Source organism: Hyla sarda, chromosome 11 (genome assembly GCF_029499605.1).
Source record: "Hyla sarda isolate aHylSar1 chromosome 11, aHylSar1.hap1, whole genome shotgun sequence".
Taxonomy (NCBI): Eukaryota; Metazoa; Chordata; class Amphibia; order Anura; family Hylidae; genus Hyla; species Hyla sarda.
This window is the reverse complement of record NC_079199.1, coordinates 60,350,881-60,367,481: the sequence shown is the minus strand read 5'-3', so window position 1 is coordinate 60,367,481 and position 16,601 is coordinate 60,350,881. Positions and strand designations below refer to the sequence as shown.

Genomic DNA, 16,601 nt, shown 5'->3' with positions numbered 1-16,601 from the left:
AAAAAGCTTGCTCCTGACTGGTATTTATCCAATCAATCTTAAAAAAATGCTTTCCATAGTTATATCTACAACAGAGAAACAATTAATGAAACGTATTTAAGAATACTACTACTATTGTCGTGCACTGAAATTAATATTCTTTGTCATCAACCTTTTTGGTGACTGTACCCCCAAAGGCTGAAAGTATGCCCGCGGGTACCCCCCCCCCCCCCCCCCCGTGCGGAATTTGCGTGCGAAGGGTACCCGGCTATCCGTGGACAAAAGGCGTGTTCTTACCTTTATACTAATGCATGCCCCCTCCATCTTAATCCCCTTGTGTTATTTTTCCCCCCTCCATCTTTATCCCATTGTCCCATTATTCCTCCTCCATCTTAATCCCCTTGTGCCATTATTCCCCCTTCATCTTAATCCCCTTGTGTTATTATTCCCCCTCCATCTTTATCCCCTTGTCCCATTATTCCCCCTCCATCTTTATCCCCTTGTGTTATTATTCCTCCTCCATCTTTATCCCCTTGTCCCATTATTCCCCCTCCATCTTAACCCCTTAAGGACCCGGGATTTTTCCGTTTTTACATTTTCGTTTTGGCCTTCTTACCTTTAAAAAATCATAACTCTTTCAATTTTGCACTTAAAAATCCATATGATGGCTTATTTTTTGCGCCACCAATTCTACTTTGTAATGATATCAGTCATTTTACCCAAAAATCTACGGCAAAACGGAAAAAAAATCATTGTGAGACAAAATTGAAAACAAAACGCAATTTTGTAAATTTTGGGGGCTTCCGTTTCTACACAGTAAATTTTTCGGTAAAAATAAGACCTTCTCTTTATTCTGTAGGTCCATATGGTTAAAATGATACCCTACTTATGTAGGTTTGATTTTGTCGTACTTCTGGAAAAAATCATAACTACATACAGGAAAATGTATACGTTTAAAATGGTCATTTTCTGACCCCTATAACTTTTTAATTTTTTCCGCGTATGGGGCGGTATTAGGGCTCATTTTTTGCGCCGTGATCTGAAGTTTTTAGAGGTACCATTTTTGTATTGATCAGACTTTTTGATCGCTTTTTATTCATTTTTTCATGATATAAAAAGTGACCAAAAATACACTATTTTGGACTTTTTTTTTGTGCGTACGCCATTAACCGTGCGGTTTAATTAATGATATAAAAAATCACAGAAATAGATGATCTATCATTTTAATGTACCAATCAAAAGTAAAGTCACAGAAAACATTAAAACTTAGCTTTTAAAATCACCATTTAGAATAAATTACCATCAACAAAAACATATATAACAATTCTGGTGCCGTACCCAATAGTCGTACATGCAACCAGACTGAGCAAAAAGTTACACCACGGTCAATCAGACCACATATGCTGCACATCAACCAAGATAAGTTGATCATTTGCAGACTAACAAAAAACACACGTCCCCCTGTCTAGCAGCAGTGAAAATTAAGGTAGGTCAATGTATATAGGCTACCCTATCATAAAGTGTGGGTATACAGACAGGGAAGGTATGGGTAGGACCTGGGGATAGCAGTGGGCTATATATAGAGTGCCCCTATATCTGTCCTGACCCTAGATGCTCACCCTACCATAGGCCTAGACCTAGGCGGAGTGTACGCCCTGATAAGGGTGGCCCCGCTCTGGAACCTACCCTGGTATGCCCTAAGACAGCCCTACAATAGGACAATAGGGAGAGTGGCTCTCTGTCTCACTGGGGCGCCCTGTCTATCTCGGTGGATAGGGAGGGTGCCCTAACCTAATAAACACAAGGATGGAATTTGTATCATACTGATATCCTTTACAGAGCAATAAATCTGTGCTATATGTAGATAGTAGAGGTTACTATAGCCTAAAAAAATATATTAATCAGTAATCGTGGCATATAGTATGTATTTTACAGATCCCTGTAATTGGATAATTTACTAGTAAATATATCTACTATAAAGTCCAAGGCATCAAACATAATGTCATCAACTAACTGTTGAGTCCGCATAAATATCACTTGATGACAAGGAATTCATCCATATAGAGATAATATATAATAGATATTCAAATAAGTTTAGGACTCGATCAAATAAGCAAAAATGTCTGGTTGCCATGGACAATACATATATGACTCAAATCAGATCAACAAAGATGCCTGGTTGCCATAGGTAACCTTTCTTTGAATAACAAGCAAAGAATGCACAGACTGGTATAGACAAGGAAGTGCTGCTCCACAGTATAGTTACTTCATGGGGACAAAAAGAGAACAATCACTCCTGGTTACTAGGAGCTACTCTATAGAGTCACAGTTTTTAGATATCAGACGTCAAAGTAATCCTGTATGTGGTCCACAAATTTGGCACCACACACTACCAGATGGATAGTCAAGGTATTGCACTAGATGGATATCAGTATATAGTATACACAAATTCGATCAGAAAAATACTTATCAAGCTACTGGAGGACTGTAGTCCTACGCGTTTCACTCCCTCAGTTCTTCAGGGGACAATAGAGGGGCGAAATGGTGCAAGAGGACAATCCCATGATGGCAGATAGAATGCAGTAGGGTGGAAAACTGCTGGTGGCCATTTTTTAATAGTCTGCAAACGATTAACTTATCTTGGTTGATGTGCAGCATATGTGGTCTGATTGATGGTGGTGTAACTTTTTGCTCAGTCTGGTTGCATGTACGACTATTGGGTACGGCACCAGAATTGTTATATATGGTTTTTGTTGATGGTTATTCTAAATGGTGATATTAAAAACTAAGTTTTAATGTTTTCTGTGACTTTAATTAATGATATATTTTTATAATTCGGACATTTATGCACGCGGTGATACCACATATGTTTATTTTTATTTACACTGTTTTTTTTTTTTTTTTTTTTTTTTAAATGGGAAAAGGGGGGTGATTCAAACTTTTATTAGGGAAGGGGTTAAATGATCTTTATTCACTTTTTTTCACTTTTTTTGCAGTGTTATAGCTCCCATAGGGGGCTATAACACTGCACACAGTGATCTTTTAAATTGTTCAATGGTTTCTCATAGGAAACCATTGATCGATGCTTCTGCCGATTGACTTCTCATGCCGTGATCTTAATCCCCTTGTCCCATTACTCCCCCTCCATTTTAATCCCCTTGTACTATTATCCCCTCTCCATCTTTATCCCCTTGTCCCATTATTCCCCCATCTTAATCCCCTTGTCCCATTATTCCCTCCTCAATCTTAATCCCCTTAATCCCCTTGTGATATTATTCCCCCTCCATCTTTATCCCCTTGAGCAATTATTATCCAATATGGCAAAAGGGGATCAGAGGGATGGGGGAATAATAGCAGAAGGGGATTAAGATGGAGGGGGGAATAATGGTACAAGGGGATTAGGATGGAGGGGGGGGGGGGAATAATGGTACAAGGGGATTAAGATGGAGGAGGGAATAATGGTACAAGGAGATTAAGATGGAGGGGGGAATAATGGTACAAGGGGATAAAGATGGAGGAGGAATAATAACACAAGGTGATAAAGATGGAGGAGGAATAATAACACAAGGGGATAAAGATGGAGGAGGAATAATTACACAAGGGGATAAAGGTGGAGGGGGAATAATTACACAAGGGGATAAAGGTGGAGGGGGAATAATAACACAAGGGGATAAAGATGGAGGAGGAATAATAATACAAGGGGATAAAGATGGAGGAGGAATAATAATACAAGGGGATAAAGATGGAGGAGGAATAATAATACAAGGGGATAAAGGTGGAGGGGGAATAATAACACAAGGGGATAAAGATGGAGGAGGAATAATAATACAAGGGGATAAAGATGGGGAGGAATAATAACACAAGGGGATTAAGATGGAGGAGGAATAATAACACAAGGGGATTAAGATGGAGGGTGAATAATAACACAAGGGGATTAAACAGCTCTCTCCTTTTGGCTTAGTTTGGGCTGAGTAAGATTTGCCTTGTTGTAGAATGAGTATTCCTTGTAACTGCAGTAAGGCTAGGTTTCCACACAAGTTTTTTAAATTTTTTTTTTTATTAATAGTGTTTTGATTTTTGGAAAACTGCCACTGCAGTTTTTGAACCAAAGTCAGAAGTGGATCCTGCAGGAAGGAAAAGTATAAGTCCTTCCTTTATATTTACCATTCCTTTTGAAGATACTACTGGCTTTGGCTCAAAAACTACAGTTGCAGTTTTCCATAAAACGCCAGAAAAAATAACCTGTGTGGAAAACTAGCCTAAAATAAATGGTTCTATCAAGGGGTCACGTCCCAGGAAACAAGATTTCCATTCAAGGGCTTGTCTTGCAGGACTCCTACTAATGGGAACAGTGTTCCTGCTGTGGAAAAAGTGCAGGAACTCCATTCCCATTTGTTTCTGCCTGACTTGATCCCTGGTTCTCTCAAGGACATTAGTTTCATATTTTATGGGACTCTTCGAGGAAACCGCTAAACTGAAATATGTGTTATAAGCCATACAGTGCCCTATGGAAAAGGGTATGCAAAGTGGCTCTTCTCCAAAAGGGAAAAAAACTTGCTCCTCACTTCTTCTATTGGAGCATTCATCCAATCCAACTGAAAACCAATGTCTGTGGTGTCCAAACAGTCATGTTTTTCTTTTTTTCTTTTTTTTGCAATAGAAGCAATGTTCCCGTGGCAAATTAAGCTTGTACAAGAAAATTGGAATGTTTTATTTTTGGAATCTTTCAAAAATGAATAAATGATGGGTTTTGGTTTTCAGGCTTAGAACAGACACCCCCTATAGAAGAACCTGTAAACATGGTCAGACAATCACTATATTACATATCAAAGTGCTTTGGCCATCACATTGTCAGTCTTGGCTCCAGATACCATTAGGCCTTTTGACTTAGTTTTAGTTTTTATTTTAAAGTGCTTTATTAGTTAAAAAACTGAACTTTTGGTTGAGGACGTAGTTCTTAGGTACAGGAAACGTAGGTAGCTGGTAGAATTTTAAGTGAAAGGGTTTAGCCAATAGCTATTGAGAAACAAGATTTGGTGTCCAAAAGCTAGTCAAACATAAGTGGAAACAGAAAAAGAATGATCTTTGAGAAAAATGAAAAACACTTAAATTTAAAAGGATCCCTTTGCTTCAAACTGGAAATTTACAATGGGAAAATATGTACTGGCAACATGTTTCTGTAAACTAAATACTATTCTGGTACACGGGGCTGGCGAACTCCATTGAAATTAGGAGAATACTTTTATGAGGAAAGAGATGGAGTTAAGTAAGGATTACAAGAGACTAGTGGTTGCAATACAGAATTAGTATAGGTTTAGAGAAAATAATATTTACAGAATTACATCTAAATACAGAGCCTACATTTATAAACTCCTATAACTTTATTTCTTTATAAACAGCATTGAGCACAATTCTAATATAAAAATTATATTATCAACCTTTAAAGGGGTACTCCACCCCTAGCCATTTTATCCACTATCCAAAGGATAGGGGATAAGATCTCAGATCGCCTGGGTCCTGCTGCTGGGGACCCCCAGGATCGCTGCTGCGGTACCGTGCTATCATTACTGCACAGAGCAAGTTCGCGCTGCACGTAATGACGGGCATCGTTACGTCACGCTCCGGCCCTCATGACATCACGGCCCGCCCCCTCAATACAAGTCTATGGGAGGGGGCATGGTGGTCGTCATGCCCCCGCCATAGACTTGCATTAAGGGGGCGGGCCGTGATGTCACGAGGGCCGGAGCCATGATGTAACGCTGCTTCGTCCCCTGTATCGCCCGTCATTACGCACAGAGCAAACTCTCTCTGTGCAGTAATGATAGCGTGGTGCTGCAGTGGCGATCCCGGGGGTCCCCAGAATCGGGACCCTGGCGATCTGACATCTTATTCCCTATCCTTTTGGATAGGGGATAAGATGTCTAGGGGCGGAGTACCCCTTTAAGAACAAAAGCCACAACCTAGTTCATGCTTTAATATTGGCTTCTGACATTCCTCTAAGTATTACTTTTTAGCAGTATTAAGGCCCTGCTACACAGGCGATTCGTAGGAACACATTCTCATATGTTCTGTCTGATACTACCCAATAAAGAAAGTACTGCTTTTACCTGCAACCTTGGTGTCACGATGCCGGCTGGCAGGAGGTGGATCCTCTGTGCCAGAGAGGGATTGGCGTGGACCGTGCTAGTGGACCGGTTCTAAGTCACTACTGGTTTTCACCAGAGCCCGCCGCAAAGCGGGATGGTCTTGCTGCGGCGGTAGTGACCAGGTCGTATCCACTAGCAACGGCTCAACCTCTCTGACTGCTGAAGATAGGCGCGGTACAAGGGAGTAGACAGAAGCAAGGTCGGACGTAGCAGAAGGTCGGGGCAGGCAGCAAGGATCGTAGTCAGGGGCAACGGCAGGAGGTCTGGAACACAGGCTAGGAACACACAAGGAAACGCTTTCACTGGCACAATGGCAACAAGATCCGGCGAGGGAGTGCAGGGGAAGTGAGGTATAAATAGGGAGTGCACAGGTGAACACACTAATTAGAACCACTGCGCCAATCAGCGGCGCAGTGGCCCTTTAAATCGCAGAGACCCGGCGCGCGCGCGCCCTAGGGAGCGGGGCCGCGCGCGCCGGGACAGGACCGACGGAGAGCGAGTCAGGTACGGGAGCCGGGGTGCGCATCGCGAGCGGGCGCCACCCGCATCGCGAATCGCATCCCGGCTGGAGGCGGTATCGCAGCGCACCGGGTCAGAGGATCTGACCGGAGCGCTGCAGTAGCGAGAGTGTAGCGAGCGCTCCGGGGAGGAGCGGGGACCCGGAGCGCTCGGCGTAACACTTGGGCTGGACCGTCCTTCTTCATTCTCAATAACTGGTCCATTGAAAAGAGCCAATGGTTGCCTGATTGGACGACCATTTAACAACTCTTACATGGCTCATTCAGTTGAAGCCAGGCTGCCGGAACGATTGCTGGATCATTCATTAAGATTTTTAAACTCATCATTGTTAGAGGGTTCGACACAGTAGGGTTTTAGGTTGAACTTTGGACTCTTGTCTTTTTTCAACCTTATAAACTATATGTTACTATGGTATTATTGGCGAAGAGTGGACAATAAATATTTAAATGGCTGCACAAAACATTCAATCTGTCAACAAAAAGTTTGTTAATCCAACATACTTTTACATGGGCCAATTGCTATGAATGCTTAGTTCGCCTGTTCAAAGGGACCTAAGTAATCACTATCACCGACAAATTGCAATCTGTAAGCAGGGAATGTGAGACCAACATGATGAATTTAACCAGCCTAGCGGTATTCCTGAGCGTGACTCGGGGTTAATTTTCGCTGCTAGAAGCGGTAACCCAGAGTCACGCTCGGGGTAGAATTGCAGAGTTGCTGTGCGGGCTGCACAGTATATCGCAAAAGCAATCGAATCGCGATTTTTGCTTTTTGTGATGTAGTGATGCAACCCCCGGGAAAATATGTGATTATCTGCTCGGGTCGGCTCCCGTGGCAGGGGCTGGCCAGAGCAGGTAAAGACATATACTAAAAGTCATTGTTTCTCAACCAGGGGGCCTCCAGATGTTGCAAAACTACAACTCTCAGCATGCCCGGACAGCCAAAAGGCTGTCCGGGCATGCTGGGAGCAGTAGTTTCACAACAGCTGGAGGCCCCCTGGTAGAAAAACCCTGAACTAAGTGTAAAAATAAAATGGAAGAAAATAAAAAAAAACTTTTGCTCACCTAGTCCCGGTCCCTGCAGATGTTGTTCCCCTCCGTGCGCTCTGGTCCCTGCTCTCTTCACTATGCATCTTACAGGACCTTTCCCTTTTCAGCCAATCACAGGCCGCAGTGGTGTAAAGCCTGTGATTGGCTGAAGGGGAAAGGGCTTGTTCTGCAGCAAATACACTAGGTTTGAAATCTGCCTGCAAACCCAGTGTATGCTGCTGCAGGACAAGGGGGGGGGGGGGAATGTGACAAAGGGGAGAATGTAACAAGGGGGGGGGGAATGTGACATAGGGGGGAATGTGACAAGGGGGGGGGATGTGACAAAGGGGGGAGGAATGTGACAAAGGGGGGATGTGACAGGGGGGGGAGGAATGTGACAAAGGGGGGATGTGACGGGGGGGGAGTGGAATGTAACATGGAGGGGGGAGAATGTAACAAGGGGGGGGAGAATGTAACAAGGGGGGGAAATGTGACGGGGGGATGAATGTGACGGGGGGGAGAGTGTAACAAGGGGGGAGAATGTGACAGGGGGGATGAATGTGACAGGGGGGGGGAGAATGTGACAGGGGGGATGAATGTGACAGGGGGGGGAGAATGCAACAAGGGAGGGGGATGTGACAGGGGGGGGAATGTGACAAGGAGGGGGAGAATGTGATATGGGGGGGGGGAAATGTGACAAGGGAGGGGGAATGTGACGGGGGGGAAATGTGACAAGGGAGGGGGAATGTGACGGGGGGGAAATGTGACAAGGGAGGGGGAATGTGACGGGGGGAGATGTGGAATTTCAATGCAAAAAATTGTACCGCTTTTGGTACAAATTTCCAGACGGAATCATACCGCTAGGGAGGTTAAAGGGCCGCTTAAGCAATCTACTGATTGTGTGGTCTGGTCTGCAACTGATCAAACTGTGAAAGGGCTCTTTAAATGAGTGCTGATCTGCAAAAGGCTCTGTAAGTGAACGCCAATCCTAATAATATTAAGCTTCTACTTTCATCATTGTATTTTCTTGTGTTTGTCACCCTAAGGGGAATGCGCCATCTCATAGACTGCAATGCATTCTGTGCGGATTCCGCAGAAAGAATGGACAGGTTCATTCTTTCTGCAGACATGGAAATCTAAATTCTGCCATGTGGACAGTGCAGGAGAATCCCATGGAATACAATGGGACTCTAGTGCAAGTGAAAACTCTGGCGGAATTCCAATGCGGTATTCTTCATGGAAATCTTGGATGTGTGAACATGACCTTAGGCAAAACTCGACTCGATCATGAGGCCCCTGCCCAACCCACCCCCCCAGCCTGTAAGTTTAGGAGGTGCATACAGTGTATTCATTGACACTCACCAGGGGCGCAAGCAGAGGTTTCTCAAGGGTTAGTGTTTGAAAACATAAAATACTTCCATTCCAGATTGACATATTACTACTGCAGTGACTAGTACGATTGTACTGTTCTTAAATAAAACCCACTATATAGAGACCAATAACACTACTATACAAGGGGCAAATAATTGCACCACACCATAAGCACTACCATTATTAGCATATAGTAACCTGATAATACCACCATACTGATACTAAATAAAATAGTCCCCCTTTAGATAGAGGCCTTAGGGGGCTGCCTAATAGGAGGGCTGTCTCTGTTGCCACCTTTAAAAGAAAATACACCTTTGAGTGATAAGTATTAAAAATAGTGTGTTTGTGTGTTTGTGTGTTTGTGTGTGTGTGTGTGTGTGTGTGTGTGTGTTCTTACTATTATTTAAATGTTAAGCCAAAAAACATGGCTACTTTCTTCCAGAAAAAGCACCATGCCTGAAGTTTGCAGATCAGTTTCATTGAGCGATTGGCGCTATGCTGCAATACCTTACACAACCAACAGGTGTTGCACAGTTTCTCTAAGAAAACAATCATCTTAAATAATCCTGTACAATCCCTTTAACAATGATGCCTTGGTTAATTGGAGTTATATTCTTATATCTTGCACTTAAGAGATGCCTCAAAAGGACACCAATGAAGTAATAGAGTCTGTATCATGTTTTGTTTAGTCTAATGAGGGTAAATGAATTTTTGCGAGTTTGACATGAAACATGAGAAAAGAAGACCCAGTGCTTTAGTGTCATGGCATAAGTGATGTACTACATACATTTTTGTATATAGACTAGTATGGAAGATGCCTAAATGAGACAAATTCTTTGTGTCAGAGCCAAATTATGTATCTTACTTTTGTTAGGACTAGTATTTTTTGTGTTACAAAAATACTCAGTCATTCATAGTATGTTGTTTTTTTCTGACTTGTTCCATACACTTTAACATGCTTGCAGTTTAAATACTCATAAAACACATAAGTATTTAAAAAAAATATATACAAAAATGTTCATCACAAATCTAGCCTGGATCATACTCCACTGTACAGCTACATGGTTCATACTGCACCTGATAAAAGAATATTCCATAGTATACAATTGTAAATCCTTTAGGGTAGGGTCACACGTAACGGATTTGCTGCATATTTTACGCTGTGCATCTGCTAGTGACCCGACCCATTTTGTGCCTCCAGCTCTTGCCAAGCCCCTTACCCTTGTTCCCCCGGCTTGTCCCGCCCCTGGCCTGCTTGCCACTATGAGCAGCCACACAAGGGGCCTGGGAGTCAGCGAGTGCACTCTGACATTGTGGAGCAGCTGAGATGTCTGAGTGCACTGCGCATGTGCTGTGTACTCAGACATCGCGGCTGATCCGCAATGTCAGAGTGCACTCACTGACTCTCAGGCCTGTGTGGCTGCTCGTAGCGGTGGATTGTGTCTGCAAGCAGGACAAGGCGGGGGAACAGGGGTGGGGGGACTTGGCAACAGCTGGAAGCAAAAAATGGGTCGGGTTACTGGCAGATCTGCAGCGTAAAATACGATGTGGATCCGTTACGTGTGACCCTACCCTTAGGGTACGTTCCCACCTGGCATATTTGCAGCGTATTTGCTGCTGAACATTTTATTTTCCCATTGAATTCAATGGGTAGTAAAGTATGCAGCAGCAAATACGCAGCAAAATACGCCAAGTGGGAATGCACCCTTAGAGTACATTTACAGGAGTAGACTGGGGTCCTTACCTGGTCTTCAGCATCTTCCATGGCTCAGCAATTGTTAAGGCCTGCCTTATGTAGCCTTGAGCAATCAAGCTTCGATAACATAGAGCAATGTAATGCAACAGCATTACATTGATCAGTGTGGGCCATCTAGCCATCTACTAGTCCCGAATGAACATGCGCAGTGTAGGAGATCGGGTGTGCAGAGATTCCGAAACCCCATACTGAGCATGCGCGACTTGACGGCCGGAAGAACGGAACAGCAGATGTGACCGAGGAATGCCAACCAATGACATGGCATTCACTAATTGGATTAGCTAATGCAGACAGCGTATTGGAAGTGATGCTGTCATAAAGGCATTCACCCATTGGATTAGTTAATACAGACAGTGCATCGGAAGTGATGCTGTCATATGAGGTTATATAGACCTCCAGCACCGCAGTACCTGATGTCCCTTTAAGAATGCTAGTTTTCTAGCGAAACGTTAGGGCAGGTGTTCGTTGGTTTTAGACAGGTGTGCAGTGGGAAATGTGGTCTACAAAACAATTATGAAACCCTAAATTGGGGTATTCTCTCAATAGTGCTAATAATGGTACCACTTGGTGGGCAATCTCCTAACTCGTCTCACTGCACAACCTGATAATTTCAACCCTTACATGTGTTGTATTGGAATTCAATATTAAACAGTCACAATAAAAGATCATTCTAAGGTCTTTAGTTGAGGGTATTATTCCCCGGCGGGGGTTATGCCTTCCAATAAGGGGATTGGAATGATTTACAGGAATTATCCCAAGACCTACTGGGACTATTTTTGTTAAGCATTGAGCCATCTACTCATGGCTTATAACAGGCCCCCCTAATAAAAGTTTAAATGACTTCCTTTTAACATTTTTAAAAATAAACTCTACACTGTAAAAAAAAATCCTTTTGTATCGCAGCAGGCATAATTACCCGAACTGTTAAATAATTAATAATAATAAAATTATTACCCCACAAAATTGCACAATTACATATTTTTTTTATTTTTTTTCCCTACATATAATTTTTTTCTTTCTTTGTAATATATCATATGATAAATTATGCTGGCTCACTTGATATGCATCACAATTCTCAAGATCATCTGCATGATGAAATATGATTTGAGATTAGGACAATTGTCAGGAATGTAATAAATCAACCATAACTGGCAGCTCACTTCCTCAACTGGCAACTCAACTGTCTTTTTTAGCCATTTATAGCTAAAAAAAAAAATTACAGATTTTACAGTGTGTGAACATGGCCTAAAGAGTCCTTTAGCTAATACCAAAATTAAATCTTTATGCAGTTGGCAACCATTTCATTGTTTCTAAAATTGCTGGTTAAGTAGGTTTTTTATGAATTTTTTTGTAGAAAAATCTTAGTAATGTCACATGTTCAAGAGCAAAACATGCTGTGCTTTATAGGGAATACAATGTATTTACATAAAAGGATTCTATCTTTACACACATGACCAAATGCACCTTGTATTGCAGTGTTAGCACAACACTATTGATTTGTGTATTGTGATTAGAAGAAGCTGTGACTGCCTGTCTAAATCCGTAGGATTAGATTGGAGTAGAATAACAATCCTAATAGAATTTGAATAAGCTATCCTAAAGCTTGCAGGTTTTAAGACTATGTGTAAGCTTTCCTGAAGCTTAGCTGCAGAGGATGAAGACTAGCTGCTATGATGGCTCTCTTAAACTACATTCATACAAATTATAGAAAATCTTGTTTTCCCACTTTGTATCAAAGGCTCAGAAGACGCAGCAGCATAGATGAAATTATAGAGCAGTACTTGAGCAGTCAAAACTTTGAATTCAGTCCTTTCTGTTAAACAGGTCTGCAGATTCTCTGTCTTTCCTGCACTTCCTCTCCTTACACACACCCCTTCTCATGGACTCCTATTGGCAGTATATCCTGATCTCAGTTGAATGTGAAAACCTGTCTTATTTGATTACTTGAGTAAGGGTCCTTCAAAACTGTCCTACCTCCTGTCTCTATATCATTAGGATTAAAGGAATTTTTTAGCTCTAGTTCTACATGTATGCAAATTCTTCATGGTCAAAAATTATTCAACAATAACCAGAGAATGGTGGAGTTTGAGTCATTTAAGTAAATTTTGTCTTTTAATAGCCTGCACTTTTCTTTTCGCAGCTATCTTAAATGTAGATGATTCAGTCGTGGATTTGGAAACATTAGAAGCTTTGTATGAAAACGTAAGTCTATTTTGTGTATAACTAATACACTTTTTACATAATAACCCCACTGGCATTACTTTGTTCGGTATAACCTTTTTATGTAGTGAAGGGGTTATGTGGTATGGGGGAATATTGGCTTTTTATAAGTTATCTGTAAGTGAAAGTTAACTGTATACTCAAGCTTTCTTACACATGCATCCTGGACACCCGATGTCCAATTGTTATATTGACATTGGGGGAAATATATCAATGCATTTCGAGCTCTTTTTTATTTTTTTATTTTTTTGCTTACTGCGGGGCACAAAATGTCATGACTTTTGTTGGTATGCATAAAGTAGCAAACAGCCTTACCTAAGCAAATTTCAGTCTTCACTCTTCACCCTCCAAAAAGTTGCAAGTCAAAGCCAGCTCGGACCTGGAATACAAAGCTGCCTTTGGAGAGCACATTTAAAAAGTCGCACAGAAAGTTGCAACTGAGAGGAGTAAACATACAAAATGGTGTTCTGAAGGGATTTATTATGTATGCCAAATTTATCAATCCCCTGTGATAGTATGATAAAGGACTTCAAAACACACTTGCGAATGACAAGGATAAATCTTCCCCAATGTCATTATGTTGCTTTGTATATAAATGCTATCCAGGGATCACAACATTGAAGAGCAACTCATCTTTTATATTAAACGTGTCCCCAAAAAATTACACATTGTATAACTCGTGTTTTTATGACAACCATATTTTTAAAGAATCTTTTAAATTGAGAAGTTTTGCACTTTTCATTCTGGCCAATAGGGCTAGAACTAAGATGATACTTCTTGTTCTGTACATATCTTTTCCCAGTCATGCCATTTTTTTCGGGAAGACAGTAAAAGGAGACACCAGTGGAGAGATAACACTGGATCAACCACCATTTACAGCAGAGATCAGCATCTCTTCTTCCTGTCTTCAATTCATCTAAATGGAACAGCTTCAGTCTATTGTTGTCTTAGTTTATGGGTCCTGCTGTAAAACATAGCGAAATGCTGTTAAAACAGCTCAGGTCAGATGGCAGCCCCATAACACTGTACAAAAATTTTACAAAAAAAATACAAAATATTTCAGTAAATAGAGACTTATTTAAAAAAAAAGCATGCTTCAGTGTCTGCCTCTAATCAGTAAAAATGTAGGTGATGCATTCCTTTTAAGGAAAAAAAAGCAGAACTGTAGTAACACAGTGAGCAATAGGGGGAGAGTGGCTGTTAGATGTCACCTTTTGTTAGATGTCATGGATGCCAACATTTTCAATGTTACTGTTTGAGTTCTCTTTCTTCTTGATACTTGATGCATTGTATCATTATTGTCAAAAGTTTGGGTTATTTGGGATATTATTATTTTGTTCTTGCGTGCTATTATTTATTTCCCCCTGTTTGGCTACTTTATAACTATAAATTACATCTTTAAATTCAGAGAGCTCAGAAGGATGAGCTGGAGACCATCAAAAAGCACTATGAGACGTCTACAGCGGAAGATGTGAAGCTGTTGGACAAACCTGAACAGTAAGAATCAAGCGGCATGCTCCTTGTCTCATATAGCAAAAATAATTAGTATATACCAACATAAACATAGATATGTGATTGCTACGTTTGGGTGGTGGTTTAATACAAATTAATTGTTCATCATGTAAAGTGCAAATAGTTTTGTAAGACCATTCTCCCAATCTAAAGGTAAAATGACAGCTGAATCAACTCCACTAAACATGTATTCATTACCCCAATCTCTTTAGCCATTCCCTAGATATAGCACAATCTTGCAATATGCAATTAAACTCTTATCTGCATTAGGTGCAGGTTTGAAGACTATCTGCATCTCTGTTGCGGCCCCCTGGGTCCTCCTCGTGTCGCCCCGCTTATCAATATTCAACACCTGATGAGATGATAAGCATGGCTGCCCTAATGGAACCCAGGGGACTGCAACAGAGGTGCAAATAGTCTTCAGACCTGTGGTGCAGTTGTTTTTTTGCATATTGAAAGATTGTGTTATATCTTTGCATAAAACTCTTAACTGCATGGCATTAAACCTGCCCCTGGTACAGTCAAGAGTTTATATGCATATACCGATCTGTCATATCCCATAAAAAATTAAAAGCAATATGTTTTTCAGTACCAAATTCTGATCATGTACTTCTTTTTACTGCTGTGATCAGAGTCTGATAGACTGGACAGGAGTGAGCACAGAGGAGTTTTTAAATCTGACAGTGCCCATTTAATTAACTTTTTTCAATTGTATTACATAATTGTATTAATAAAATTCCAATGCTGTATATTGCATTAATGCTTTCATGTTTGTATCCAGGTTCCTGTACGAGCTATCTCAGATTCCAAATTTTACAGAGAGATCAAAGTGCATCATTTTCCAATCAGTTTTCGCTGAGGGAATTGGCTCTGTTCATAGGAAAATAGACATTGTCTCCAAGACTTGCAAGGTAAGTGTTACATTTTCCAATACCTCATTGTATATACCATTGCTTAAGACACTATGTCCCAGATTTATCAACCTGTGTGAGAGAAAAAAATAATGTGATTTTTCCCATAGCAACCAATCACAGCTCAGCTAAGGAGCTCTGGTAAAGTGAAAGCGACTGAGTTGGAAGTAAATGTTTACTAAGCAGCAAGGCATTTAGGCCCAGATTTATCAAACTGTGTGAGAGAAAAAATTGAGTAATTTTCCCACATCAACCAATCACAGCTCAGCTTTAACCCCTTAGCGCATATGGACGTTTATGAACATCCGTATGCGTGTCACCATAAATAATGCACACTCACGAGGTGAGCACGCATCATACCCGGTGGGTCCCGGTTGCTATAAGCAACCGGGACCCGCGCTGATGCCGGACATCGCCGATGGGGCTGATGTCCAGCATTAACTCTTTAGACGCGCCAATCAAAGTTGATCGCCTTGTCTAAAAGTGAAAATCAAAGCATCCCGGCTGCTCAGTCAGGCTGATCGGGACCATCGCGGTAAAATCGCAATGTCCCGATCAGCTAGGATGCAGCAGGAGCTCCCCTCACCTGTCTCCTGCGCGTCTGATTGTCGATTGATTGCTCCAAGCCAGGCTTGAGCAATCAACCGCCGATAACACTGATCTCTGCCATTGAATGCAATGGCAGTGATCAGTGTATTAAATCAATGTACTGCATGTTATAGCCCCCTGTGGGAGCTATAACATTGCAAAAAAAAGTAATAAAAAAAAGTTAATAAAGATCATTTAACCCTTTCCCTAATAAAAGTTGGAATCACCCCCTCTTTTAAAAAAATGTGGTATCGCCGCGTGCGTAAATGTCCGAACTATAAAAATATATCGTTAATTAAAGCGCATGGTCAATGGCGTACGCGCAAAAAAATTCTAAAGTCCAAAATAGCATACTTTTGGTCACTTTTTATACCATAAAAAACTGAATAAAAAGCGATCAAAAAGTCTGATCAAAACAAAAACAGGGATTCCTGCCTTTGAAAAAAAGTTCCTTCTCCTGTACTTCTTCATCCAAGATAAATCATAGAAAATCAGATTCAGATACATCCATTTTTTTTGTAAGATTTAGAACACAATAAAGTAATTCCAAATTGACAAGCACACACTTTTA

At 41.3% G+C, this 16,601-nt stretch overlaps 1 protein-coding gene across 3 annotated transcripts in view; it reads left to right on the top strand.

Moving 5' to 3' along the window:
- FMN1 (formin 1) overlaps positions 1 to 16,601 on the top strand; it is a 529,863-nt gene that overhangs the window by 432,205 nt on the left and 81,057 nt on the right. For all 3 annotated transcript variants that reach the window (XM_056545728.1, XM_056545726.1, XM_056545727.1), the window contains exons 9-11: positions 12,940 to 13,001; positions 14,428 to 14,516; positions 15,313 to 15,442. In XM_056545728.1, coding sequence (XP_056401703.1) covers positions 12,940 to 13,001; positions 14,428 to 14,516; positions 15,313 to 15,442 — 281 coding nt within the window. The remainder of the gene's footprint in view (positions 1 to 12,939; positions 13,002 to 14,427; positions 14,517 to 15,312; positions 15,443 to 16,601) is intronic.